The 25,061-nt window shown below is 38.3% G+C and overlaps 9 protein-coding genes across 10 annotated transcripts; 5 read left to right on the top strand and 4 right to left on the bottom strand.

The window, feature by feature from the left end:
• Nucleotides 631–2,940, top strand: LOC104714318 (F-box/LRR-repeat protein 14-like). Its single transcript, XM_010431633.2, has 2 exons — nt 631–802; nt 1,231–2,940. The coding sequence occupies exon 2, from the start codon at nt 1,245–1,247 to the stop codon at nt 2,646–2,648; it is 1,404 nt and encodes a 467-aa protein (XP_010429935.1). The 5' UTR covers nt 631–802; nt 1,231–1,244; the 3' UTR covers nt 2,649–2,940.
• LOC104715993 (ethylene-responsive transcription factor ERF084-like) lies at nt 4,316–5,029 on the top strand. The gene has a single exon (XM_010433352.1). It carries the CDS (start codon nt 4,316–4,318, stop codon nt 5,027–5,029), a length of 714 nt encoding a protein of 237 aa, XP_010431654.1.
• On the bottom strand, nt 5,649–7,597 carry LOC104714317 (acetylornithine aminotransferase, chloroplastic/mitochondrial). The gene is made up of 3 exons (XM_010431632.2): nt 7,108–7,597; nt 6,331–6,765; nt 5,649–6,264 (listed from the first exon to the last, which is right to left on the bottom strand). The coding sequence occupies exons 1-3, from the start codon at nt 7,531–7,533 to the stop codon at nt 5,740–5,742; spliced, it is 1,386 nt and encodes a 461-aa protein (XP_010429934.1). The 5' UTR covers nt 7,534–7,597; the 3' UTR covers nt 5,649–5,739.
• LOC104714316 lies at nt 7,775–11,123 on the bottom strand. The gene is made up of 5 exons (XM_010431631.1): nt 10,750–11,123; nt 8,938–9,006; nt 8,617–8,679; nt 8,450–8,518; nt 7,775–8,343 (listed from the first exon to the last, which is right to left on the bottom strand). Exons 1-5 carry the CDS (start codon nt 11,044–11,046, stop codon nt 8,227–8,229), a joined length of 615 nt encoding a protein of 204 aa, XP_010429933.1. The 5' UTR covers nt 11,047–11,123; the 3' UTR covers nt 7,775–8,226.
• On the top strand, nt 12,905–15,055 carry LOC104714315. The gene is made up of 5 exons (XM_010431630.2): nt 12,905–13,926; nt 14,127–14,209; nt 14,300–14,411; nt 14,577–14,629; nt 14,705–15,055. Exons 1-5 carry the CDS (start codon nt 13,014–13,016, stop codon nt 14,846–14,848), a joined length of 1,305 nt encoding a protein of 434 aa, XP_010429932.1. The 5' UTR covers nt 12,905–13,013; the 3' UTR covers nt 14,849–15,055.
• LOC104714314 (F-box/LRR-repeat protein 2-like) lies at nt 15,672–17,862 on the bottom strand. Its single transcript, XM_010431629.1, has one exon. The coding sequence runs from the start codon at nt 17,801–17,803 to the stop codon at nt 16,043–16,045; it is 1,761 nt and encodes a 586-aa protein (XP_010429931.1). The 5' UTR covers nt 17,804–17,862; the 3' UTR covers nt 15,672–16,042.
• On the top strand, nt 18,818–21,600 carry LOC104714313 (probable receptor-like protein kinase At1g80640). Its single transcript, XM_010431627.2, has 10 exons — nt 18,818–19,338; nt 19,558–19,728; nt 19,837–20,078; nt 20,176–20,308; nt 20,402–20,465; nt 20,573–20,669; nt 20,784–20,862; nt 20,944–21,059; nt 21,162–21,251; nt 21,377–21,600. Exons 1-10 carry the CDS (start codon nt 19,116–19,118, stop codon nt 21,500–21,502), a joined length of 1,341 nt encoding a protein of 446 aa, XP_010429929.1. The 5' UTR covers nt 18,818–19,115; the 3' UTR covers nt 21,503–21,600.
• LOC104714310 (ribonuclease 3-like protein 1) lies at nt 21,702–23,158 on the top strand. 2 transcript variants are annotated; one of them, XM_010431625.2, is made up of 4 exons: nt 21,702–21,939; nt 22,187–22,430; nt 22,574–22,688; nt 22,790–23,139. In XM_010431625.2, the coding sequence occupies exons 1-4, from the start codon at nt 21,817–21,819 to the stop codon at nt 22,956–22,958; spliced, it is 651 nt and encodes a 216-aa protein (XP_010429927.1). In that variant the 5' UTR covers nt 21,702–21,816; the 3' UTR covers nt 22,959–23,139. The 2 variants fall into 2 exon arrangements, with proteins under 2 accessions (XP_010429927.1, XP_010429926.1); XM_010431624.2 differs by having other exon boundaries at nt 21,708–21,939; nt 22,184–22,430; nt 22,790–23,158.
• LOC104714312 (ATPase 9, plasma membrane-type-like) lies at nt 22,775–25,054 on the bottom strand. Its single transcript, XM_010431626.1, has 5 exons — nt 24,850–25,054; nt 24,598–24,771; nt 24,319–24,501; nt 24,042–24,226; nt 22,775–23,955 (listed from the first exon to the last, which is right to left on the bottom strand). The coding sequence occupies exons 1-5, from the start codon at nt 25,039–25,041 to the stop codon at nt 23,859–23,861; spliced, it is 831 nt and encodes a 276-aa protein (XP_010429928.1). The 5' UTR covers nt 25,042–25,054; the 3' UTR covers nt 22,775–23,858.

Below are 25,061 nucleotides of genomic sequence, written 5' to 3'. Positions count from 1 at the left end.
AAGTTTTAGTGACTACTAACGGTTGATGCGCTCACTGTGAGAGTGGGTAAGATTTACCAGTTCGATAACCACGGGCGTCATGTTTGGATTGACTGTTATACTGTCCATTGGGCTACAAGGAGCCTGTTTTCGTATTATAAGTTAGGCTTACATAAATCAAAAATGCCCAATAGACAATTCACGATGGTTCCCGGTGAAAAACACTACTAGAGCTAGTAGTACAAATTTTACAAAAGTACAAACCAAAGTTGTACGCAAAATCAAATTCAAACAGAAATATAGTCAAATAACAATTGTTTGCATCATGAACTTACTTTTAAATTCAAACATTAATTAGAAGCAATAAGATGAATGAAAGACAGCATCTGAAGAAAGATATAGTTCGACATTATGATGGGATGAAACACTTGAGGTCAAGGGACATATGCTCCGGTACTCCATCAGTTGTTCTCCTTATGATACCTTTGCAGTCTCGACCGCATCGGGTTTTGAAGCTAATGTAGACCACACAACACAAAACCGACAAAAACTTTTGGGCCATATTAAATCTCAAAAGGCCCATTTAGCTACAAAGAATTAGAAAAGAAAAAAAAAGAGATTTTTCTATGTAATCAATCTCCCGTCGTTAAGTCCTTATCCGACGCCGAGTGGGGGGAATGAATTAAATAAAAACTAAATGGATCGTTTGATTCTTCTTCATCTTCGTGATGAGTCAGTTAACCAAACAAAACAAAAAAAAAAGGTCAAACCGTCTCTACTTTTTGATATTCTCCCAGAATTCTTCACCTGATCAAGTTTTCCGGTGAGATCTTTTTCTTTTTCTTTTCTCTGATTATGTGCCTTCAATCGATTAAACCAATGATGTGATTTTGTTTATTTAGTGTTCTTGATTTATCGATTATTCATTATGTTCGGTGGTCAAGTAATCTAATCTTGCTTTTGTAAATTCTAATAAACAACAGTTTAGACATCTCTGCTCTGTTTTTCCTCTGTTTTTTTTTATTCCTAATCATCTTACTATTTTTGTTTCTCGACAATTTCTCATCTCTTTTAGAATTAGATGAGATCACACCAACTTTTGAGTTTTCATTCATTTGGGATATTCGTAAGATGAGATCACACCAAACACTTTGCTCTGTTTTGTCTTTTGTTACACTTTCTATAATAATAAGACGAATCTTCTTACTAATTGACATGTTTAACTTTCATCTTCTTTGTTTTGTTTAACAGAAGATAAGACAAAAATGGATGAATTGCCAGACCATTTAGTTTGGGACATCCTCAGTAAGCTTCATACCACCAGTGACAGAAACTCGGTTTCACTCTCATGCAGGCGTTTCTATTCCCTTGACAACGACCAACGATATTCTCTGCGTGTCGGCTGCGGTTTAGTTCCTGCAACTGATGCGTTGCTTTCTCTCTCCAGGAGGTTTCCTAATCTATCCAAAGTAGAGATTACATACTCGGGTTGGATGTCAAAACTAGGCAAACAACTTGACGATCAGGGTCTTCTTGTCCTCACTACTAACTGTCCTTCTCTCACTGATCTCACTCTTAGCTACTGCACCTTCATCACCGATGTTGGCATCCGTCATTTGTCATCGTGTCCAGAGCTTTCTTCTTTAGTGTTAAACTTCGCTCCCAGGATCACTGGTTGTGGTGTATTGTCACTCGCTGTAGGATGCAAGAAACTCAGGAGACTTCACCTCGTTCGTTGCCTAAACGTTGCAAGTGTGGAGTGGTTGGAGTATTTCGGAAAGCTTGAGACTTTAGAAGAACTCTGTATCAAGAACTGCAGAGCCATTGGGGAAGGTGATTTAATCAAGCTGAGGAACAGCTGGAGAAAGCTTAGGAGTCTGCAGTTTGAGGTAGATGCTAATTACAGGTACATGAAGGTTTATGATCAAGTAGCTGTGGAACGTTGGCCTAAACAGTTGGTTCCTTGTGACAATCTGGTGGAGCTCAGCCTTGGTAACTGCATCATAGCTCCAGGTAGAGGGATAGCTTGTGTGTTTCGAAATTGCAAGAACCTGGAGAAGCTTCATCTGGATATGTGTATCGGTGTCAGCGACTCGGACATCGTAGCATTGGTTCAAAAAGCTAAACACCTCAGAAGCATCTCACTTCGCGTACCATCTGATTTCACTCTGCCTCTATTAAACAACATCACCCTAAGATTAACCGATGAGAGCCTCAGTGCCATAGCTCAACACTGCTCTCAGCTCGAACGTTTCAAGATCTCTTTCTCAGACGGGGAATTCCCTTCGCTCTTCTCTTTCACCCTTCAGGGGATAATCACACTGATGGAGAAATGCCCGATTCGAGAGCTTTCTCTTGATCATGTTTGTTCTTTCAACGACACGGGGATGGAGGCTCTGTGTTCAGCTCAGAATCTAGAGATCTTGGAGCTTGTCCACTGCCAGGAAGTGAGCGACGAGGGTTTGATTCTGGCGAGCCAGTTTCCTTCTCTGAGTGTGTTGAAACTATCAAAATGTCTCGGAGTTACAGACGAGGGACTGAGACCACTAGTTGGATCTCAGAAGCTGGAGTTGCTTGTGGTTGAAGATTGTCCTCAGGTTTCTAGAAGAGGTGTTCATGATGCTGCATCGTCTGTATCTTTCAGGCAAGACTTGTCATGGATGTATTGAGAGCGCATTATTAGTTTCGTATGTACATTATCACATTACTTACTATACTATTCATTCGGTCTTATTAGTTTGTGGTCAGAAAGTACTACTAATGGGCCTCGTGGGGATGACGTCGTGTCGATCGAGTTTAAGATGACGTCATGCGGGTGGTGTAGTGTCTGTACTCTGTAGTAGGCTCCTAGGATGACGTAACGTTGTTATTTATCTTTAATTTAATGACGGGTTATATAAATATAGCGTCATACACATTACATAATTAAAGAAAAAATGTTAAAAGTTTTTTTGACTGATATCTTTCTAATCCATGAGCTAATTATCAAAGTCATTCTGAAGATTTTTTGGAAGATTTTTCCATATTTCGCAATTGTTATTGGCCACGTCTAAACGCAAAGTACAACTTTCTTTGTTTTTGATCAGTTAAAGAGATCCTCTGTTCAACTGGACTGACTTCATCTGACACTTTTTAAGATCTTCTGCCGGTAATAAAACTTTCATCATCTCACTCAATCCCAAAACTGTTTTACATCTTCCCGAACGTACTCATCATTTCTAAGGTCAAATTTGTTTTTTAGAAGTTTCGGTTAAATTTATAATTCTCTGGAATAGAAAAAAAAGTTTATGATTGTTTGTTTACTAAAACCATTTTAATCTTCGAAACTGTAATTTATTTTTCTATTATCATTCATTTTTCCACATGCCTTACATTGTGTGTTTAATGAAGTAGATGTTATACAAAATATATATATATATATATATATATATGCTAAGCCTAAGTGTAAGTTTAAACTTTAAACCCTACTAATTTTTTTTTTTTTTTTTGTGCACAAACCCTACTAATTAAAAGCAAAAAATTGTAATCAAACAATCGTGTCTGTTGACGCCAGCAGCATAAGTCCATGAATTAAGAAGAGATCACGCGCCTTACGCAATCCAACGGATGTCATTTCAACCAAAGTCAAATCGTTTGGACTAATGAACACACGATTTGCCATTGATGCTCTCCTGAGATTTTATGTCTTTGTCAATGCCCAGCTTATCCCTTAATCGACACTCTTTACCGTATGATGCAAGTTGTCAAATAATGAGATACAAAAAGATAAAAAATCTGGTTATACATGGAAAAAGAGATACACAATAATTCACATTAAGATTAAAAATTATTTCACTACTCCCTTGTTCTTCCATGACCAATGTGGTCCATGTCAGTTACTTTATTCCAAGGTTGGAGGTACTATCAAGAAAATGTTTTGAGAAAATGAAAAGTTAAAAGTTTGTCTTCCTCTATCGAAAACAAAAGGTACAAACTTCATCTTGGCACTGTAAAGGACAGGTGCATAAATGTGAAAGATTTTACCGTCTTATCGAAATTGACAGCAGTATCTTTTAATTATCTCACTAAACAAAAGTAACTTTATTACTATATATCTTTTTATAGTTGTATTTTTCCTCCGAACTGTAGTACTAATTAGTAAAAATTAAAAATATTCTAAGAAATAGATTAATTAGGGAAAGAAAAAAAAAAACTAAAAACAGTTAAATTATTTTTGAATAAATCAATTAAATAGATAATTTTTCGCTATAAAGAGGTACCAAAGCACACATCATTTTTTTATACTTACAAACGGAACACAAAAGATTTTGCATAGAAAGCTTCAGTACCAAAAAAAATGGAAAACACCGTTGATTTGTGCTCCATACTTGAAACGGAAACTCTGTTTTCTGATGTGATGATGGCAGCGAAAGAACCCTTTAACGGAGCCACTTCTTTCGACATCTCTTCTCTTTTCTCTCCTAACCCAAACCAAGAACTCGAAAACTCTCGTCGAGTCATGGACGATTCCATCGCCGCCGTGGTTGGCGAAAACGTTCTGTTCGGTGACAACAACAAAGTCCCTGCGACAGAGGTCCAAGACGGTGGCGTGAAGCCGTGGCGGAAGGTACCGCAGAAGAACGGAGGGTTCATGGGAGTGAGAAAACGGCCGTGGGGGAGATGGTCGGCGGAGATAAGAGACAGGATAGGGCGGTGCAGGCACTGGTTAGGAACGTTCGATACGGCGGAGGAAGCGGCGCGTGCGTATGACGCGGCGGCGAGGAGGCTCAGAGGGACGAAAGCCAAGACCAACTTCGTGATTCCTCCGCTTTTTCCGGAGGAGATAGCAGCTCAGACTCAGTCCTCCACGACGGAGGAGAATAGGAGGAGGAAGAAGAAGAAAAGAGTGAATGCGAGGAAGTGTGTTAAAGTCACATCGGTTGCACAACTGTTCGGTGATGCCAATATCATAACTTCTTCTACTAGTCATCCAAATGTGACTAGTTCTTTTAATAATCTTGACAAAATGGGTTTAGAGCTTGATTTGAAGTTGAGTTTAGGGTTGTGTTAAAAAGTGATAAATCACTTGTAGTTTGAGTAGTTCTCTTGTTTCATTAGCACTGCATTGTTCTTGTTGTTGTTTTTTGGCTGTTGGTGAAATGAAACAAGAGGCCATAATCTTTTAGTCTGTTGGACATAAATCGTAACAAGTAGTTGCCTTTATATTATCCGGTTTTACTTTTGAAACATGACTATGCATTGGTCAAAAAATTTTAAATTATATAAAACTGATGAAAGCTTCAGTGTCTATATAAAATATGAACTGTGGAGTCATGTAGAGATAGTTATTATTAACCTATGATATAGACGCTTGGTGCATAGCATGGGATCAGTAACTTTTTGATGAATAGTATCTGCAGAAAGAAACTTGGGAACTGGTTATTAGCTTAGCTTAGCTGAAACTGAACTGTAAGATACAAAAGTTAAGTAATACTGGTACGGAACACAGTCATCTATACATGTGTGTGTGTAATGTATATGTGTGTAATTTTATTAGATAGTGAGATAAGATACTTGGCTGCGACCATACAGAGGATTTAGATTTTTTTTGATCAGAAGAATTTAGATTGAAACGTCAATTATTTTATCAAGTGTGTCAAATTTTATTTCTTTTTAATTGGTGCAGACCATTTAACGATACACTTGAGGCTTATTTAAGACAAGATCGAATATGAAACATTACTTGTTCTTCAATCCCACATCATTTCTCTTACAAGAGTTTCAATCAAGGGCATACAAATTTTGGGACATGATCTCAACAGCACGTTCGATTTCCTCCTCTGATATAACCAACGGAGGAACAATCCTGACGACATTTCCTTTCCCTGCAGTCAAAATCAGAAGACCAGAATCTCGGCAAGCATTGACCAGTGAATTAGCCGGTACATCGAGTTCCACTCCTATGATAAGCCCTTCGCCTCTCACTTCCTTCACGTGTGAGTTTCCTCCAAGTTTCTTCACCAACAAGTCTTTAAAGTATCGACCTTTACTTGAGACACTGGACAAGAAAGAGGGATTCGATACTTTATCAACAACTGCAATGGCTGCATTACACACAAGAGGGTTGCCTGCAAATGTACTTCCATGATCTCCGTAATTTATGGTCTCTGCAACTTTTTCAGTCACGAGCACCGCTCCAATAGGTAAACCACCAGCTAAAGGTTTTGCAACAGTCATTATGTCAGGAGTTACGTTGAATGCTTCATAAGCCCACATGAGACCCGTACGACCCAAACCACACTGAACCTGGGAAATGAACCAGTTGAGTCAGAACCAATTGGCAAAACTAGAAACGTAGAAAATTTGAGATACCTCATCGAAGACGAGAAGAGATCCAGCAGCATCACAAGCAGTGCGCAGAGATTGCAGAAACTCTTTTGTAGCAGAGTAGATCCCTCCTTCTCCTTGAATAGGTTCGACAAACACTGCAGCTATCTTACCTGAGCTGATAAGATCTGTGGCCGCTTGAATGTTACCGTATTCCAAGAATGTTACACCTGGCATGATGGGTTCGAAAGGAGTTCTATATTGTTCTTTGCTTGTCAAGGCAAGAGCTCCTAAGGTTCTACCATGGAAGCTGTTTGTAAAGGCGATGAAGCCTGTCGCGACTTCTTTGTCTTCAGGATGAGTGAACCTCTGAAACTTTCTTGAAAACTTGATGGCTGCTTCGTTGGCTTCTGTTCCAGAGTTACAAAAGAATACACGGTCTGCAAAAGAACTTGCCACCAAGCGTTTCGCGAGCTCTATCTGCAGAGAAGTTAATAATTCAAGCATTGTCAAGATCAGGAACGCCACATAATTTTCTACCCAAAGACTAAATCTTTAATGGTGTGACTACTAACTTGTCCATAATATTAACCATCCAATTTGATGGAAATCTCAAAGTGAAAGAACACATACATATAAGTAGAAGACTAATTCCACATTTCCTAGCATCTTTCAAGTTTCAATAGGTCATTGCTCAATCATACAGAGGACTAAAATCAACGAAAGTTTCAATCTTTGGCCAGAAATGATAAAAATTTCAGTAAATTGCAAATTACTAAAACATGGGATTCTCCAACCATCACAACAGAATGAAATCTATACCTGAGGAATGGTGTAATAGACATTGCTGACATGGGCAAGAACAGCAGCTTGCTCAGTGACAGCTTGAAGCCAATCAGGATCTCCATGGCCAAGAGCATTCACAGCAATCCCAGATGCACAATCAAGATACTCTTTCCCTTCTGGATCAAACAATTTACAACCTTTCCCACTTGAGAGCACCACCGGAGCACGCGCGTAGGTACCCACAAGAACTTTGGCTTCCTCTTCAATCACCTTCTGGCTCACACTTGCTTTTGCCGACACCCCAGCTTGCTCCCCTGCTTTGTTGTTAGTCAATACGCTAGCAATCCGACCATTGAATCCGATCCGGGTTCTGATCATCGGTCGACCAAAACGACGGCGTAAGAGACCAATCTTCGATGACGGCGCGCGTGGCAGGGTGATCTGGCCAAGAGACGACGCCATTATCGTCTGGTGAAAATATCACTTTCGTTGTTTATGCGTCCGGACAAAAACTGAAACAAAGAAGAGTTAATCTTATTAGGGTTTTAAGACCACTAACGATTTATTATTATTAACTTAAATAAAAATTAGAATTTCGTTATTACTCTCACTCAAGAGTAAAGACAAATGTGCTTCAGTGAGTATTACTATAGACTGAAATTAGCAAAGAGTTATGTATATAACGAAGGCTGCGATCCATCGATGAGAGTTACAAAATAGTAAAATGTTTTGTAACATGTTACATTGATTATAAAAGTCGATGTAATCTTGCAATACATCTTACAAGAGAGATAAAAAAGAAAAAAGAAGAACAAGTGTACATCTATTATCTATGTAGATAATTACATCTCATTCTAAGAAAATGGGAGAAAGATAAGAATCATTTAGGAGAATGGCAGAGCAAAAATCTTACTACCAGGCTAAATAAAAGAAGATATGTCAGACAACACGTAACCATAATAAACTCGAACAACTTCACCTTCAGGCGAATCTTCTTCAGCGTCCACGGGGAAATGGGGTGAAGGATGACATATAGGATTAATTTACTTTCTTCATATTCATATAGTTACTACCAGTTAAAAGAAAACAACATGTTTGTGGAAGGAGGTATAGTTTTTGTGCTGGGAAAAACAAAAGAATGATCATCTCGCCCGTTCAGCAGACAACTTCAGGGCTCGGGTCGTTATCTATAGGCATGTTTAGGTCAGGGAGCAAGAAGGAGGAACCTTGTTCGAAAGCAAGTTTGCAGGATAAGGCAGATTGTGATTCAGCCTGCATACATATATATGAATATGATCCAGTTGAGTTACATGTTTTATGTTCTGTATATAATGAATATTGAGTGACTGTCTAGAAGGAGGGAGAGAGATGGGCTCACCTTCATCTTCTTTAGAGCTTTGTTTCTTTCTCTTTGTTGCTCAACCAAATCGCGCATACTTGCCAATTCCTGATTCAAGAAAAGGAATAAACCAAATCAAAGATTAGAACGTGAGGACTTGATATGTAGAGATATAAGAAACAAGGCCAAAGTGGAGGAGGTTATACATTTTTCAGGCCATTACTTTCCTTCAAGAGCATGATCTCTTCTTCTTTAAGCTCAGCCAAAGTCTGTCAACAATCACACAATTTTATTAATTAGAACAAAAAAGAAGGTTCGAATCATCTAAAATGTAAACCATATCCGTCCTAATTTAGAAAGAAAAGAATTAGTAAAGCGGAGCCTTAGACAATATGTGTCGACAGATTAAAACAAGCCATGACCATGAACTTGGTCACAATTGCTCCATGTCTGGGCTAAAACTAGTAACATTATCTTAAAACAGTGACAGACTCTAAAGAAACAAAATCTTTTGTGTTATTTATTACCTTTTTCTTTCTTGATCTCTTGAAAAGGGTGGTTGTTGCTATTGTTGTTATTGCACTCGTTTGAGAAATCTGGACACCAAAACAAAAACAAATCAGATTATGGCTTAAGACACACAACACCACCAGATAAAGCCAACTAAAATAATCAATAATCACAGTCACCAAACTAATACAATAGAAACAATTTTAGTTTTGTATACTATATCATTTCTATAAAGAAACCACAACACCTACCATTACAGACAGACTTTAGAGGCACGATACAGTGGAAATAAAAGGAGAATCATCTCATCAGCATAATGACAAATATTAACAAGTAAAACTTGGAGATCCTAAATTTCAGAAGAATCTTCTTGGTCAACTACTTGTGCCCCTCAAAAGGAAAATAAAATAAAATAGAAGAGCAAAGCTATTTAAAAAAATAATAATAAAATGAAAAACAGAAACACGTGAGTGGAGCGTGACTTGTGAGACTTTAACGCGTGTGTGTTTGGTCGTCACATTCACACGTCATGCTTTTCCCTCTCCTCCAACCCCAAACTAGTGTCACGTATTCTCCACACCGCCAGGTCCGCCACCACTTGTCCTTATTATCATTTTTTTTTTTTATTAAACCCAAAAATTCCTTTTATTTTTTTCCTTTACTCGACGACTTTAACTTTGGTTTTTTCAAATTTATAAACCACCGATCAAAGTCAACTTAAGAATCAGAAAAACAAATCTTAACTAAATTTTACGAAAAAGTAAAAAGGTGCAAAAAAAAACAGACTTAATAAGACTGATGAGACCAATAAAAATCCTACGGACAAATAAGAAGAAGGAGCCAATCCGTTGCAACAACTGAGGACTTTGACCAGTAAGAAACTGAGACTTTACTGTCGACTGCGGTACATCAGATAACTGCCCTCCCCACTAAACCCTACCACACACGTACCTAATCCACTCATTCTCTCTAATCTTTAAATTCAATTCCACGAAAACGCCTCCCAAACCTCCCCTCTCTAATTTGTTGTATAAATAACGCCAGCGATCATCTTTCGCATTGACTTATATACCCTCTATCGTGTGAAAGAGCTCATCCGATGACAAGGGTTAATTTCGGGCATTATCATCGTTTATGATATTGAATGTGTTTATTACTATTTTTTTCTTTCTCTAGAGAGCATTGAAGTCTACAACGCTGATTTGACCCAAAAAATACCTCTCTCCCTTGAGGTGAGGGCTTTCTAGTCTTTCCGTAAAGCAGCCAAGAGAGAGAGATAGATGCACAAAAGTGGGAAAACGTGACTCTTTTTGTTGCAAAAGAGCAAAAAAAAGCAGAGATCACCGAATTGAAAATATATAGAAGTGTTTCCAAGAAGACAACCAAAGAAATAGAAGAGTGATATAGTTAGATTTATTAGTTTCTTGGAAAAGAAAGAAAGAAAAACATGAGATTGCCTAAATTGGAGTTGTGTCCACCACCACGGTGGAAGGGTATTTCGGTCAACAAAAAGTCGGTGTACCTACATGATGATCAGCTTAGGAAGACGATCGTGGATCCTAAATTGACGAAAATACCCACAAGCGAACAACTAAAAAACGTCTCGTCATGTGGGTAAAGGACAAGGGCATAATAGGCAATAGATCAACCAAAACGAACAAAGAAAAAAACTCGACAGAAACTATATCACTTAAGGGAAAAAAAAACATGACAGTGCAAAAACGCCGCATCACGAGGGATACACGCAAAAACAACACATACGAGCGTCGCCGAGGAGCTTTCAAATCGGATAAGGTAAAAAAAAAATCGAGCGAAATGATCGGACAAACCTTAGATCTAACGGCCTCAGAGGGTTTTACGGCGGCACTAGACTCCTCGAGACCTTCCACGGTGGTAGCACCGCCGCCGCTAACAGACGTGGCACCGCTCCAGGAAAGTGGAGTGGTGGGGCTAGCACGCGTCTGGTCTCCTTTCTTCGATCTACGTTGACGCACGCTCCATTTCAGCTTGAGAGGGGATGCCTCGACGATGCTCTTCTTCGGTTCGGAGTGACGGAGACAAAGCAGCGCCTCAGCCACCAAGGAATCGTCGGACATGGCCACTCGAATCCAGTTTTCACCGGACATAGTTGAAAGTTAAGAGAGAGAGAGAGAGAGAGAGAGAGAGAAAGAGATGGTGGCGAAAAAGTAGAGAAGAAGAAATCTCTGTGGCAAAGGTAATGGGGTGTGGATTTGTATATATATATTTATATATTTTTATTTTCAGAGTTTTTATTTGCACAGTTTAGATTAAATGGGAGATTGCAAAAAAAGAAACTTATATTTTTTTTTTTTATATATTTCTTCTCTTTCTTGATAAGTGTAGGACCCTCTTGAGTTTTGATAACATACGTGGCATAGACCATTTGTGGCAAGCTTCTTTTATTTTTTATTAATCGTGTGTTGGAATGAATATAAGATATGTTTTACATGCGCGAGAATCATAACTGTAGTTGTTCAAAGTTTGGAAGTTCCCATAGTGATTTCTTTAGTTAGAAGATGCTGCTATTGTTGTAAAACATGAGTTTGGAAAAAAGAATAGGGATGTCATGTCATGCTAGAAATAAATAACTTATACATTCACACGCACGGGACATATTCTCTATTTCTAGAAACTACACATATTAGTATTTTTTTATATGTTAATTTGTGAAAATATGGTCGAATTTGCTATTTGGATTGCTGAATTTAGTTTTTTTTTTTTGTTACCCTTGCATTCATGACTATTCAATTTCTTTGTCACCTCAATTCCTTCCTAACCTAATGCTCCCCGAGTATGGAAATATCCAAGACTGTCATCACTTTATGCTAAAGGTAATAGGGAAACTCAAATTTGTACAAAACAAATTAAATATTGAATTAATGGAAGGTGTTTTGGAGATATACCGGATTTAATTTGCATAGGCAAATTTAAAATGGGAAAGCACGGTCTAAGGATATCTCCAACCCTATTTTATTTTAGAGTCAAAACTCTATTATATAACAACATTTGTTCTAACTCTAGTCTATATTTTACTATAAAATAGAGAAAATGATAGGATTGATCTATATATAGAATAACTCTATTCTCAGTTCTATTTTTTTACACTAATTATATTTTAGAATTGAAAATAGAGTAATACATTTGAATAAAACAATACTCTATTTTTGAGTTAGTTTATTTTAGAGAAAAAATAGAAATATACAATAGAGATGGTATAAGTTGAAACAAAAATATAACCAAACAAACAAAAATAAGGTTTGATTTTTGAATTTCTTGTATTAGACACGTATCAGTTGAAATTGAGCAGTTTGCAAGTGGTTTTTTTGTTTGAACACCAAAGTGTAAAGAACACGTGTCAATGAAAATGTATTCGTGCAAATACACTGTCTTTGTTAAGAAGGGTCAGTATTCGTATTAGTGGAAACACATACGTCTCTCTCTCGAAAAAGTTTTATTTTATAGTTCTCGATTGTACGAAAAAGCTAGTCAGTGAACTTAACATTTTTACTTTTCGTCGACACGGTAACATGATAACACGGTATCATCTGCTATTTCACCGAAATTATTCGAATTTCATCTGAATCAGATGTAGCATTTAAGAAAAAATTGCTACATACACAGAGTCAAATACCACCACCTTTTTTTTTTTTGTTGTTCCTTAAATACATGTCACACCAGATAATGTAATCTAATGTTTAATCTTAGTTAAAATATTAAAATGCCTAAGAACAAAAAGACCTGCCGAATCGAACCTTCTGACTCAGTTACGTAAGATTTACTCATCTCAAGTCAGTCAGTAATGATGATGATGATGATAGTTAGTAGCAGTTCCCATTTGACTTTCACTTTTACCGAAAGGGCGAAAAGCAAACAAACCGTCGGCCGTCCCTTCTTTCATATCCGGTTTACTTAAACCGTCATATCAATTCCGGTTTAATAGATAAACCGAACTGAGACCATCATTTGCATTTCTCACTTGAAACGGCTCCTCCATGTTCATCATCATCTACGCTACGACGGTACCCATCCAAAACCCTAATAAAAGCTTCAGGAGCCGCCAAGATCAGTTTCAATGGCGCTTCATCTCGCCAGACATAAGCAAAGGTTACATTCTAATCCATCTCTCATTCACCTTTTCTCAACCTCCTCCTCTTCCTCCTCTTTGTCATCTCCTCAAGACGGGAACGAATCTAGCTACCACCGCTCTCAATCACCGTCTTCTACTACATCTTCGCCGCCGTCGGATTTCAAAATCCCATCCTACTTCAGTGGTATCAAAAGCAGCCTGAAACAGAGTCAGCCTCAGGACGGGAAGAGACAGTTCGCCAGATTCGATCCCAAAGCTCAAAATCCATCGCCGTCGCTCTCCGGTAACCAAATCGGCGGCCGAATTCAGGAAATCAGGAGGAATCTGAACGAGTTCCGAAGCAGAGAAGCAGCTCCACCGCCTAGGGATTGGCAAGATGTTTACAAACAGAATGTGTTATCAAAATCTGGAGATTCGTATGGGACTCGTAAAATCGAAGGTACGTCATTTGCAAGAGTAAAGGAGAACTTAAGGCAGATGAGACCACAAGAAGGCAAATGGGCCAGTTTATCTGGGTTACAGAACACTATGAAGACGCAATTCAATACGAATCTCCGTTCAAATGCAATCGGAGGAGGAGGAGAAGGATTGCCACATTCAGTGTTTGCGGAGGAATTATTAGAACAAGGGAACGACGACGCTGAGGAGATGAAATCGGAGTTTTACAAGAGTTATGATCCTTATGAATTGGGAGAGAAGCTAAGATTGTATAGACCAGAAGGAAAGAAAGAACAAGGTTGGTTCTCACTAGAGGAGCTTAATCAGAGGCTTGTTAAGCTTAGGGCGATGGAAGAGGAACATGCACAGAGAACGAGTTCAGCCCATCCCTCCATCGTCAAAGAGTTGAGGTCTGAGATTAAAAAAGCCAAGGCTGAGGAAGCTCAGAAGTCTGTTCCCTGTAGGTTCCGAGCCCCCCCCACTCTCATTACTCTTTCTTTGTGTGTATATATTTGAATGTTTTGTTTACAATCTCAAACACTCTGCTGTGATCAAGTTGCTTTACAGTTCGACAGTATAGTTTGAGGTTGTTGCTGAGTTGTTGGTTTTGATTTGTTCTCGCTTGTTGTGATTTTGATTGGAAGGTTAATTTGCTTGCAGTTCAGAAATTGGATATTTTCGGAGTCTTAAATGGCACCCCTAAGTATAAGCTCGAGCCTCCGAAAGAGCAGCTTGTTGAAACTGTAAGTCTTTTTTTCTTCTCGATTCTCAACCATTATAAGAATTTTTGGCATTGATTATGTTAATATGCATGTGTAAATTCAAAAATGCAGTATTTCCACCCGGATAACATGTCTTCTGCGGAGAAGATGAAAATCGAACTTGCAAAGGTCCGGGATGAGTTCAAGATGTCAGAATCAGATTGTGGTTCTGCACGTGTTCAAGGTAACTGAGATGTTTTTGATCAATGGTAGCTTTAGCTATTGAATATCATTTACATTTCTTGAGGCTACATTTAGCAGCTAAACAATAGGTCATTGCCGTTGTTGTTTTTGAGAACCAAATGTCACAAATTGCTGGTTTAGTGATCTTTATTATTTTTCCTTGTAGTGGCACAACTGACCACTAAGATCAAGCATCTGTCCTCTGTTCTACATAAAAAGGTAATCTTTCTATCTGAAGCTACCTGATGTGGTTTTTTTCTACGGTAACCTGATCTTGCATCCTTATAACCTTAGGACAAGCATTCGCGAAAGGGACTTATAGCAATGGTGCAGAGACGGAAGAAACTGTTGAAGTACATGAGACGAACGGACTGGGATTCTTACTGCCTTTCACTGTCAAAACTCGGCCTTCGTGACAACCCAGATTACAAGTGTTAAAATTTTGTGCAAGTGACATCATAGAATTGTGATCTCAGTACTCTCTCTTTGTTCTTTTCATTATGGCAAAAGAGATAATGTGGGCTCTCTTATCAAATCATATTGGGGAGGAAAGTTGTTCTGTTAGAGTTTATTGTTGCAGGCTGTTTTGGCGAGTAGAGAACAAAAAAGTAGTGGGATATTACTTTCTTTGACATTGTCTTTATACTTGGAATGTGGTAATAAAACTTACTTCTCAAACATATCTTTCTCAAAGCTTCTATCTTTACTTCCAGTTTATCTTCTTCGACCTTAAGGTTGATGAATCTTCATCAATGGCGTTTTTACCAAATAAGGATTCAAAGTTCAAAAGTCAGCGGTGGTTTATTAGAGTAGAGAATAAACCGCTACTTTAACCCGGTTATCAACTGTTGAGCAACCAAACTCGGTTCAGAGATAACCGGAATGAAGCAATTGAAACGCCACTATAGGGGTTTATTTATTTCCCGGTTTCACTTCCACTTCATCTTCCGTTATTGAAAACAGAACAGTCATGGCGCTTCATCTCCTCAGACCAAAACAAAGGTTCCACTTGAATCCATTTCTGATCCGTATTTTCTCAACGTCTTCATCAAGACTACCCTCTCAATTACCCTTTACCGAGAAACCTCTCGTCGATCAGCCGAGGAATCCAGACGATGTGTTTGACAGGTTTGCTATTCGTCGATATCTAAGAGAGCAACCTGTAAGTTTACTCCTTTTCAATTCGTGTCTAGCGTTTTAGTTTGTCATAGCGACTAGTCTAAAATTTTCCATAGACTGTTTTGTTGATTTTGATAAAGAATATAAAAACTGGCTTGTTATGTTAGATTTGTTGTTACCATTAAGAAATATGGCATTGGTCTGTTGTTAAGCTGATACTTTGTGCATTATTCTAGGATGAAACACAGAGCAGAGTTGCAATAACAGAGCTTCCAAAGGAAGAAAAACGGAGGAAAGCTGGAAGACCCAAGAAGAAACAACTAGTAGAGCAGAAACCAAAGGATGACGGGAAGCAAAGCAGAGCTGCAAGTATAAGCGGAGCCCGGATGAAAAAGTTAAGTGGTTGAGTAGCTCTTCACGAAACGCACTAAAAAATCATCCAGATTACATATGCAGTGTGACGCATGCAATGGATGTTTTAAATGGTCTTTCTAGAGTGAAGACTTAATCAGCTCAAATAATCAGTCTAGTCAGTGTGTCATCATCTCTTCCATTGGCACGGTATTCTAAAGAAAGCAACTCAGAAGAATCGTGGGAGATTACACATCCATGACGGAGCAAGAAGTTCTGAAGTTTTTCAGTTGGAGAGAAACCACATGGCGGTACGATCTTCCTAAGAGATGGATTAGCAAAAACCATCCAAGTGAAAATTCCATCATCAGCTTCACAATACTTGAGGTTAATCTCTCTTAAACGTATGCATCTCTGCACAACTTCCCTCACCCCTTTCGAACTCACATTCAAGCATCCTTGAAGATCAAGATGCAACAACCCTCTACATCTTTTGCTGATCATATCCAAGGCTTGGTCGTCGATCCAAGTTCCACATGCTCGCAAAGACTCCAACTTTGGAAGCTCAAAGTCTACTACTACACCAAGACTCCTTATCCCAGTGCATCTACTGATATCCAAAGATCTTAGGTCGCCACAGTTCCTCCAAACATGAAGAATCCCATCTCTAGTAATGCCAGGACATTGCGCGACGTCAAGACTTTCTATAAAAGGGCAGTAACGTGATATCTTCTCGAGACACTCATCACGCAAGTTGTGGTTTCTAGATAGGTACAAGAACTTGATCCTTGACTTGACATCATCCAGTTCCTTGTCATCATCATAGTCTTCCAATCCAAAATTCGTCCCTTCCATAATCATACACCTCAGGGAAACACATCTTTCAATAACGGTAAAGAATGATAAACCAGTCAACTTAGAACAGAAACTAATGTTCACAAAGGTTAAACGCGGGAAGAACAACGCTAGTTTCATAATCATATCATCAGAGAGGAAATTAGCTCCATTAAGGTTCAAGTGAAGAAGTGTTTGGTACTTGGAAAGCAAGTAACATACCCCATCAAAAGTAAAACCTTGACAATTGGAGAGAAGAAGCTTCTTTAAAGGTAACTTCGCATCAGCAACGAAACAGAGCAACTCATCGAATAAAAACGAATCGGAGAGATCAAGGTCAATCAAACGACGAGCAAATCTGAAAGCATCGCTTGGGAGAGACTCCCTAGGCCTCAACCCGATTCCATTGATAGCAAGAGACTCTAAGTTTTTGGAATTGTGTAAAAGGAACTTGATGGATTCAGACGAAATGAAATCACAGTCACGGAAGATGATTTCTCTCAAGAGAAGACAGTTACGAGAGAGAGCTATCAAAGATTTATCAGTGATGAAACTGTTACCGGAGATATTAATCTTCAACAAACCTTTGAGATTTGAGGAAAGACTGATAACCCCAGAATCAGAGACTTTGCTGGGAATCGAATTTGGGTAGCTTATGTCGAGCTTCTCCAGGAACGGGAAACTCGCTCCGATGGAAACTAGATTGCTATCTTGAAAACCCCCAACTCCGGAACATTTCAATTCCTTCATCATCGTCATCGATTTTGACTCGAAATCTGGGAAACAACGCATCTGCGAGACGTCGACTGATTCGAGATCTAAACCGGAACGGGAAACTTGGAGAAGAGTCGAATTGAGATCGTGATTGAAATCGAAGAATTTGATACGCTTCAAGTTACGGAAACGAAGGAGGTGACGGTCGAGTGAAGGAAGAGTTCGATCGGTGATGACGAAAGTAGAGCGGACGCGATTTGTGATGGAGAGTAACAAGGTTGATACCACTGAAACTGATTCCAGGAATCGATAGTCATCTTCTTCCATAGCTTTACAGATCAATTCCCAACATTCTTCTGGTAAGTGTATATCCATTTTTGATGCTCTCTCTCTCTCGATTTGCTCTCAGCTCATCAGAGAGTCTCTAAACTAATCTTTTCTTCTCCGCTGACTCTTTTTAACCTCACATCCCGATTTTTAAATTTCATAATTGGGCTTGTTCTGGCCCAATCAATCATATATTAATAAACCTCTTTATTCTTTAAAGGCCCAATACGTATATTTGTACTTGACTACGCCATTGAAAATTTCGAAATTGGGCTTGATCTGGCCCAACAATAAGTCTAGTTGTTTTTTTCAACTGTAGAGTCAGTGAGGTGTCGGTAAATTAAAGTTGACTAGGACAGACATAAGAAAGTTCACATGAATAATGCTCATACTTTTTGGAGTTTTGTGGTCTCTGTATAATACTGTATATACTTTATTTTACTTTTTCTAAAAAGAAATATATTTTATTGGATTCACTCTTTAAACCACGACTTGTCGTTTTGTTCACTAAAATCCCGCATGAATTGAATTTGGGCAGTGACCCAATCGAATCATTTGGATTACTGTGCCTCGATGCAAACAACTCTATCGAGAGATTACACAATCCATTCTCTCTATATTCTTCTCCTCTAACATCACATCATTATATTACTATTTTTTCAAGTATGTAAATAGTAATAATAAATAGTAATATAACATGATCCGATTATAAATAAACAAAGAAATTTGTTAATCTAATGATGAATGATCCAATTCTAAATTTTGTATAAAACCTTGCAACTATAACAATTTATTTACTTTAATTTAAATTCTTTATACAGAAGTAAAGGACTAACGCTTTCATAGAAAATATTTTTTAGTACTTTACGTATAAAAAGGTTTAATAAACACAGTATCATTTCATCATCTTGCCTTGGGATGTCAAATTTTGTAATGTAGGACAAAATCAAAAATTAAAAAGATTCTTGTGAATGGGGAAGAAAGAAAGAAACTGTGATTTAGCTGCTACACTAAACAACATCTCTCTCCATAATTCCCACGTCTTATCACCACGTCTGGCCTGGGGGGTTGGGTTTGGGGTAGGGGTTTCTGAGTTTCTCTCTCCTCAGGCGGCACACACTTAAAACTTTTTTCCACCTTTTCATAACTGCCACATGAAGACCAAACACAAAAAACTTTGTCCTTCTCTCTGTTTCCCAACTCCAACAGTGTCTCTTGTCTCCATCTCCCTCCAGACAAAAAGATAATCTCTAGATTTCCTTCCACCATATAGAGTAAGTAAGATAGAACGAAGAACACAAAGCAGCTTCTTCATCTTCTAATCTTCTCTCTATTTTTTCTGTTTTTGTCTTTTCTCTGCATGTTTGTTTGTGTGATAGTACCCAGACAAAGAAAAAAACTTATGTCTCACCTTCTTCGGCATCTGCTGCTACCCATTTGGGTTCTTCTTGGTTTCTCCTTCTTCTCCATTGCTCTTGCTACTAATTCAGAAGAAAAATCTTCTCTTGTCTACGTTTCTGGTACTTCCCACGAAATCCCCATTTCTCAGGCTTCTCCACGAATGGTAGCAGCTCAATCCCCAGGTACTTACTTATTAGCTTCCCTAATTGCCCTAGAAGAACAACTATTACTACTGAATCGAGTGATTGGGTCGTTATGGTTTTGCTGAAAAATTGCTTAAAGGAATTGAATTTAGTTGAATCGATTACTGTTTACCGAATGAAAACTGAAAACTTTCCGATAATGATGACACTGAGAAGAAATAAAGTCTTGACCTTTTTCTAATTTTACTTTTTGCTCAGGACCTCCCATTGTTAAAGTGGTGCTTCGCCAGGACTTGAACAAGAAGATTCTAATTGCTCTTATAGTCTCATCAACTCTCCTCTGTGTCACAGTCATGTTCCTTTTGTATCTCTTGCTTTGGAGGTACAGATATATGAAGAACAGCTTCACCGGGATCAAACACAAATCTGGTATTTTTAAAAGTTTTATCTCTCTCAAACCAATTGTAGTTTCTTGGTTTTGTTACTACTCTTTTATTACACTATTGGCTTATCTTGGTGCTTTTGGGTTATCTGAAGATTCGGTGAAGAGTGTATCCACGAAGCCGATTGTACACAAGATTGAATCTGTGAGAAAAGGAACAATACCTGTGTATGAGTATCAGTTGCTGGAGTCTGCAACAAACAAGTTTAGCGATAGTAATGTGTTGAGCCGAGGTGGTCGTGGATGCCTTTACAGAGCTTGTCTTGATGAAAAGTCCTCTGTCACTGTGAAGAAACTTGATGGTGGTGGGGAGACAGACATTGAAAAACAGTTTGAGGTTTGATTGGCTTTGACCTGTAAGGTTTCTCAGAATCGAACCTGATCTCACTCGATAAAACCATAACTAGTTTTTTTTCTTGTTGATTTATCTGCAGACTGAGGTAGATTGGTTGGCTAAGATCAAGCATCAGAACATAGTTTCCCTATTGGGATTTTGCGTATATCGCCAAAAGAGTTGTATTGTGTATGAGATGATGCAGAATGGATCTTTGGAGACTCAGCTCCATGGTAAAGGGATATATATATGATCCAAATTTAGGCAACTTTGTTTCATTTGTCATTTGATATTGAGATTTATTTTTTGCTTTTGGATGCTTACAGGGCCTAGTCAAGGTTCAGGTTTAACTTGGCAGCTTAGGATGAAAATAGCTGTTGATATAGCAAGGTAAAGTCTAATCATACTTTCAAACATTTAGGGAACAGTTTCGTGTCATCATCAACAAGAAGAATTTGTTATGTGCTTACAAAGTTTTTTTTTCTCTTTTTATAAAGAGGATTGGAGTATCTTCACGAGCATTGCCATCCTCCTGTAGTTCACAGAGATTTGAAATCATCTAGCATCCTTCTAGACTCCGATTTCAATGCAAAGGTAAAAGAGAAAATGATAGTAATGATTTAGAATTCTTCTTAGGAGAGAGATATTTGTATTCTCCATACAATATGAGTTTGTAAGGATCTGTTGCCACCATTTGTTTCTCTTCAGATATCAGATTTTGGGTTTGCCATGGTGTTGACGACGCAGAACAAAAACCTGAACAGAGCTTCCGAGTATCTTCTTGATGGTAAACTAATATTTTTGAGTTCTTGACATATGGCAACCGAGAGATACTCAAATTGTTCTCTTTGATCTATTCATATTTCAGGGAAAGTAACAGACAAGAATGATGTCTACTCATTTGGAGTGATTCTACTCGAACTTCTTCTCGGGAAGAAATCAGTGGAGAAACCGTCTTGTGAACCAGAATCCATCATAACTTGGGTACATACAAATCATAAATTTTCACGAGAGAGAGAGAGTCGCTTTGTTTTCCTGCCTCTGGCTTATTATGAGTTATGAATTTTGTTATCTTTCTTTGATCAGGCTGTACCTAAGCTGAGTGATAGAGCTAATCTTCCAAACATCTTGGATCCTGCAATCAAAGGAACCATGGACTTAAAGCATCTCTATCAGGTCAGCTTCATCAATATTCCCATTTTTCTTCTTCACACAGATGTTACTATTCTATTTGGCCAAATACTGAAAAGATTCGTTTCGTTTTTTAAAACTCTTTTCCTCTCTTGATCGAATGTGAACAGGTTGCTGCGGTAGCAGTGTTGTGTGTACAGCCAGAGCCAAGTTACAGACCACTTATAACTGATGTCTTGCACTCACTCATCCCTCTCTTACCAGTAGAACTCGGCGGATCATTGCGGATTTTGTGAAAAAACTTTCCCTTTTTTTTGTCTTCTAAGCCTTTTCTGACCAATGTGTTTGTGTATGTAACATTTTTTCTTCTTTTGTTGGTTCTTCTGAGAATTTATTATTCTGTGTTTGAACTTTGAGCATTACTAAAAAAAAAAAAAAAAACAAATCGGTATAACAAAGTTTGTTTTAATTAGAAAAGAAAAAAAGAACAAAACAGAGAACAAACGTTGACTTTTTTTGGTGTGGGCAAATTAATGAATGAACCTTATCCGTTGTGGTCTCGAGATCATCGTTTTTTTCCAAAGAGATTGAAAACAAGCGATGAAAGAAGATGGAGGATCGGGTTACGAAGCAGAGGATTGGCAAAATAAACACATCAACAAGAAGATCATTTATCAGTCTCAAAGATATTCCTCCTCTCGATCCATCTTCTATCCCCGGCCCCTCCTCTCTGGTAAATATATATACATATTCCTCTCAAAGATTCTTTCTTTCTTTATTTCCTTTGCTACGAAATTGATCATTTGGGTTTTTTGAAAGAGATGAATCGATCTTTCTGTGTTTCTTTCTATTTTAAGATTGTTAATTTTTTCTGTGAGTTTTCATCTTGAATTTGGCTATAATTAAGTGGCGAGAGAGGGTTATTGAAATATCTCAACTTTTGTTAATTTCGACTGTTTTTATTTTGGGTTTGTTAGAAGCCAAGAGCAATGATGATGGTGGTGCAAGATGATAATGCGGGAATGCAGAGTTTCGATGAGAAGAGTGGGTTAAAGCTTAAAGATGTGAATGAGGAGGATGCTAAAGAAGACAATGCCTTTTCTTCCTTCTCTAACATTCAGATTGATCCTAACAGCACAAGAAGTCTCATAAGCATTACACAACAGAAGAACCTTCTTCTTCCTAAACCAGATGAAGAGAACGACACCAAACCGAAATCTAAAGGTGCGGTTTTTTCTTCAGCTCTTTATCAAAGTATAGAGATAAGAGTCATCATCTTCTTGTTTTTACTTAGAATCTCGCAACTCTTTTAAGGTTCAGTAAACTTTTGTACTGATTTATGCTTCATTGTGTACCATATGGTCCAGATGAATCTAAGAGAGGGTCAGCGAAATCGGTACTACACGAAATATGTGCTTCCAAGCGTTGGAGACCTCCGGTTTATGAATGCTGCAAAGTTGATGGGCCTTCCCATATGAGATTGTATGTGAACACCTTAGTCTTACCTGCACTTGCTTCTATTTTTAATCACACCCTTTTTTTTTGCATGAACCTGGTTTTTTGGTTTTTTTTTTTTGGTTTAGATTTTCATACAAAGTTGTGGTTGAGATTAGAGATTCTTCAGGGAATACTGTTTTGGAGTGTTTTGGGGATCCCAAGCGTAATAAGAAAGCTGCAGCTGAGCATGCAGCGGAAGGAGCGCTTTGGTTTCTTCACCATGCAAGGCAAAACCAGAAAAAGCCGGATCAGTAAAATCATCATTTAGTCAGATTTAGTTATTGGAGAGAGTTTGGTATAGTTATATATCTACTTCTAACTAGGGAAGCTTAAACGATACCCTTATCTATGGATTGTAGTAATAGTTTTGATCTGTATCGAATTGTTCAGCAAGTGAATGTTTTAATGATTACAATTTCTCTAGTTTTTATATCAATCCTTGTGCCATTATTATATTTGTCCTTTATGTTGGTTGATTAGTGAATGCCAGGGAATGCAAAACACACAAACTGGATTGAAGAAGGTTGATTTGTATTCTTTCAATTGGGAGTTGATGTCTATAGAGCTGAAGTCTTCGTTGCGAGACTCATCCAAGAATAAGTGAAACCTTTGGACATTTTGTCATATCCTGAAGTCTTCAAAATCTGTTTGTTCTCATTTGCAAAGACAAATCTCCTCTCGTGCTGTTTATAAAGTTTCTTTGGAAATATTAAATCTCTTCTCGTTTATCAGTCAAGGCCAAGAATCATCGCAGATCCAACACAGACACACTGGCTTGTACAGGATTGATTGGTATTGTTCATTCTCATTTGCAATGAAGAATAATGCATTCTTATTTTTGGTTTGATGTGCTTTTTCCTTTTGGCAGCAGGTTTAAAGACCAGAAGAAGAAACTCAATGGTGGAACAAGAAGAAAGAATTCTAAGTAATTGTAAATTCTTATTAGCTTTGTTAAGGCAAAAAAAAAAAAAAACAAGAATATATCAAAACAAATAAAGCAGCCAACAGCCACTGCTTATACAAGAAACCTCTTTTTTTTTTTTCTTTCTCTTTTTGAAGTATTTTCTAATGATGATGAAGGTGGTTTATTATTCAATACTCTTGCGGTTGGCAAAATTCTAAACTAAACTGAGTAACACACACTTGTTTCTGAAATCACAGGGTGTAGTGTTGCTGGATAGCCTCGATGTCAAGTCCCTTCTGCTTCACTACTGATTCCACGTGACCTTTCAATGTATGACGCTCTCTTAACCTGAAATTACAATAAGAGTAAAAGTTGTAAGGCCATATTCTGAGGAACACAATGTTATGGATTAATATCAGTTACTCGAGCGTTGCCTTGCGACTTCTGCCCGTCTCTTGGCCTGATCTGCTATCTCTGAAAGTTCTCTGTAAGTGCTCTTGTCGTTGAACATGTCTGAGCTTTGATGAGCAGGCTGCAATCCATGAAGGGTACGTTGAGCTTGTGCCCATTGTGCTTCCCTCTCTCCTTTTCCGTAGTCTTTCTTTGACGTGAAAGCGGTCTGCACGTAAGGAACTAAGAGTTAGCAACAGTAATGCAAAGACTAGTAGTGTTCTTCTTCTCATTATGTTATCGGTCTCCTCAAAAGCGCACCTTGTTCTCAATGACATTATCCCAAGCTCTACCACTTAGTGAATATCTGATGATGAACTTGAGGATATCCAATGGGATGTATGTAACTATAGTGTAGAGCCAGATAACTCCTGCCCACCCCCACCCAGTACCTCTGATTCTTGCAAAATCCCAGTTTGCGTACACGGCAATGAGAGTAGCAATCTAATTAAGTCAAGAAACAAGAACAGTGCGTCAGGTACATTGAGGCTTCTTCTTCTTCTTCATTATTTATATGTATTTAACAAGACTGGAACTCACCAGCTGAGCTATTAAAAAGGCAAAGATCAACCAGAAGCCAGGACGTTCAACATATGACCAGCTACGTGACCTTGTGACAAAGATAAGCGCCTGGCTAATGATACTAACTTGGAGGTAAATAGCTGATGTAAGCTCGTGCGGATTGCCACTGATAGATCTCACCCCAAACTTTGCCTGTATACCAGCAACAAACTGATGATCAAAGACACTTACTTGAAAGATCTTCATAATAGTAAGGTAGAGTACTCTTACCGAGAAGAAGTCAGTGCTCTCTGCAGCCCAGAAGAAAACCACAGTCATGACTGCTAGGTAAGTGCCAAGAACAACGCCGGTGGCAAATATCTCTTTGAGCTTCCATGAATCAGGAAGTGGAGAAGGCTTTACTCTGTCCTTTGCTATCGTCATGATAGTTCCATCATTCAGGATTGCGATTACCAACACCATGAATGGTGAGAAGTCGAACT

Source organism: Camelina sativa, chromosome 9 (assembly GCF_000633955.1).
Source record: "Camelina sativa cultivar DH55 chromosome 9, Cs, whole genome shotgun sequence".
NCBI lineage: Eukaryota > Viridiplantae > Streptophyta > Magnoliopsida > Brassicales > Brassicaceae > Camelina > Camelina sativa.
This window is presented reverse-complemented; position numbering and strand designations above follow the sequence as displayed.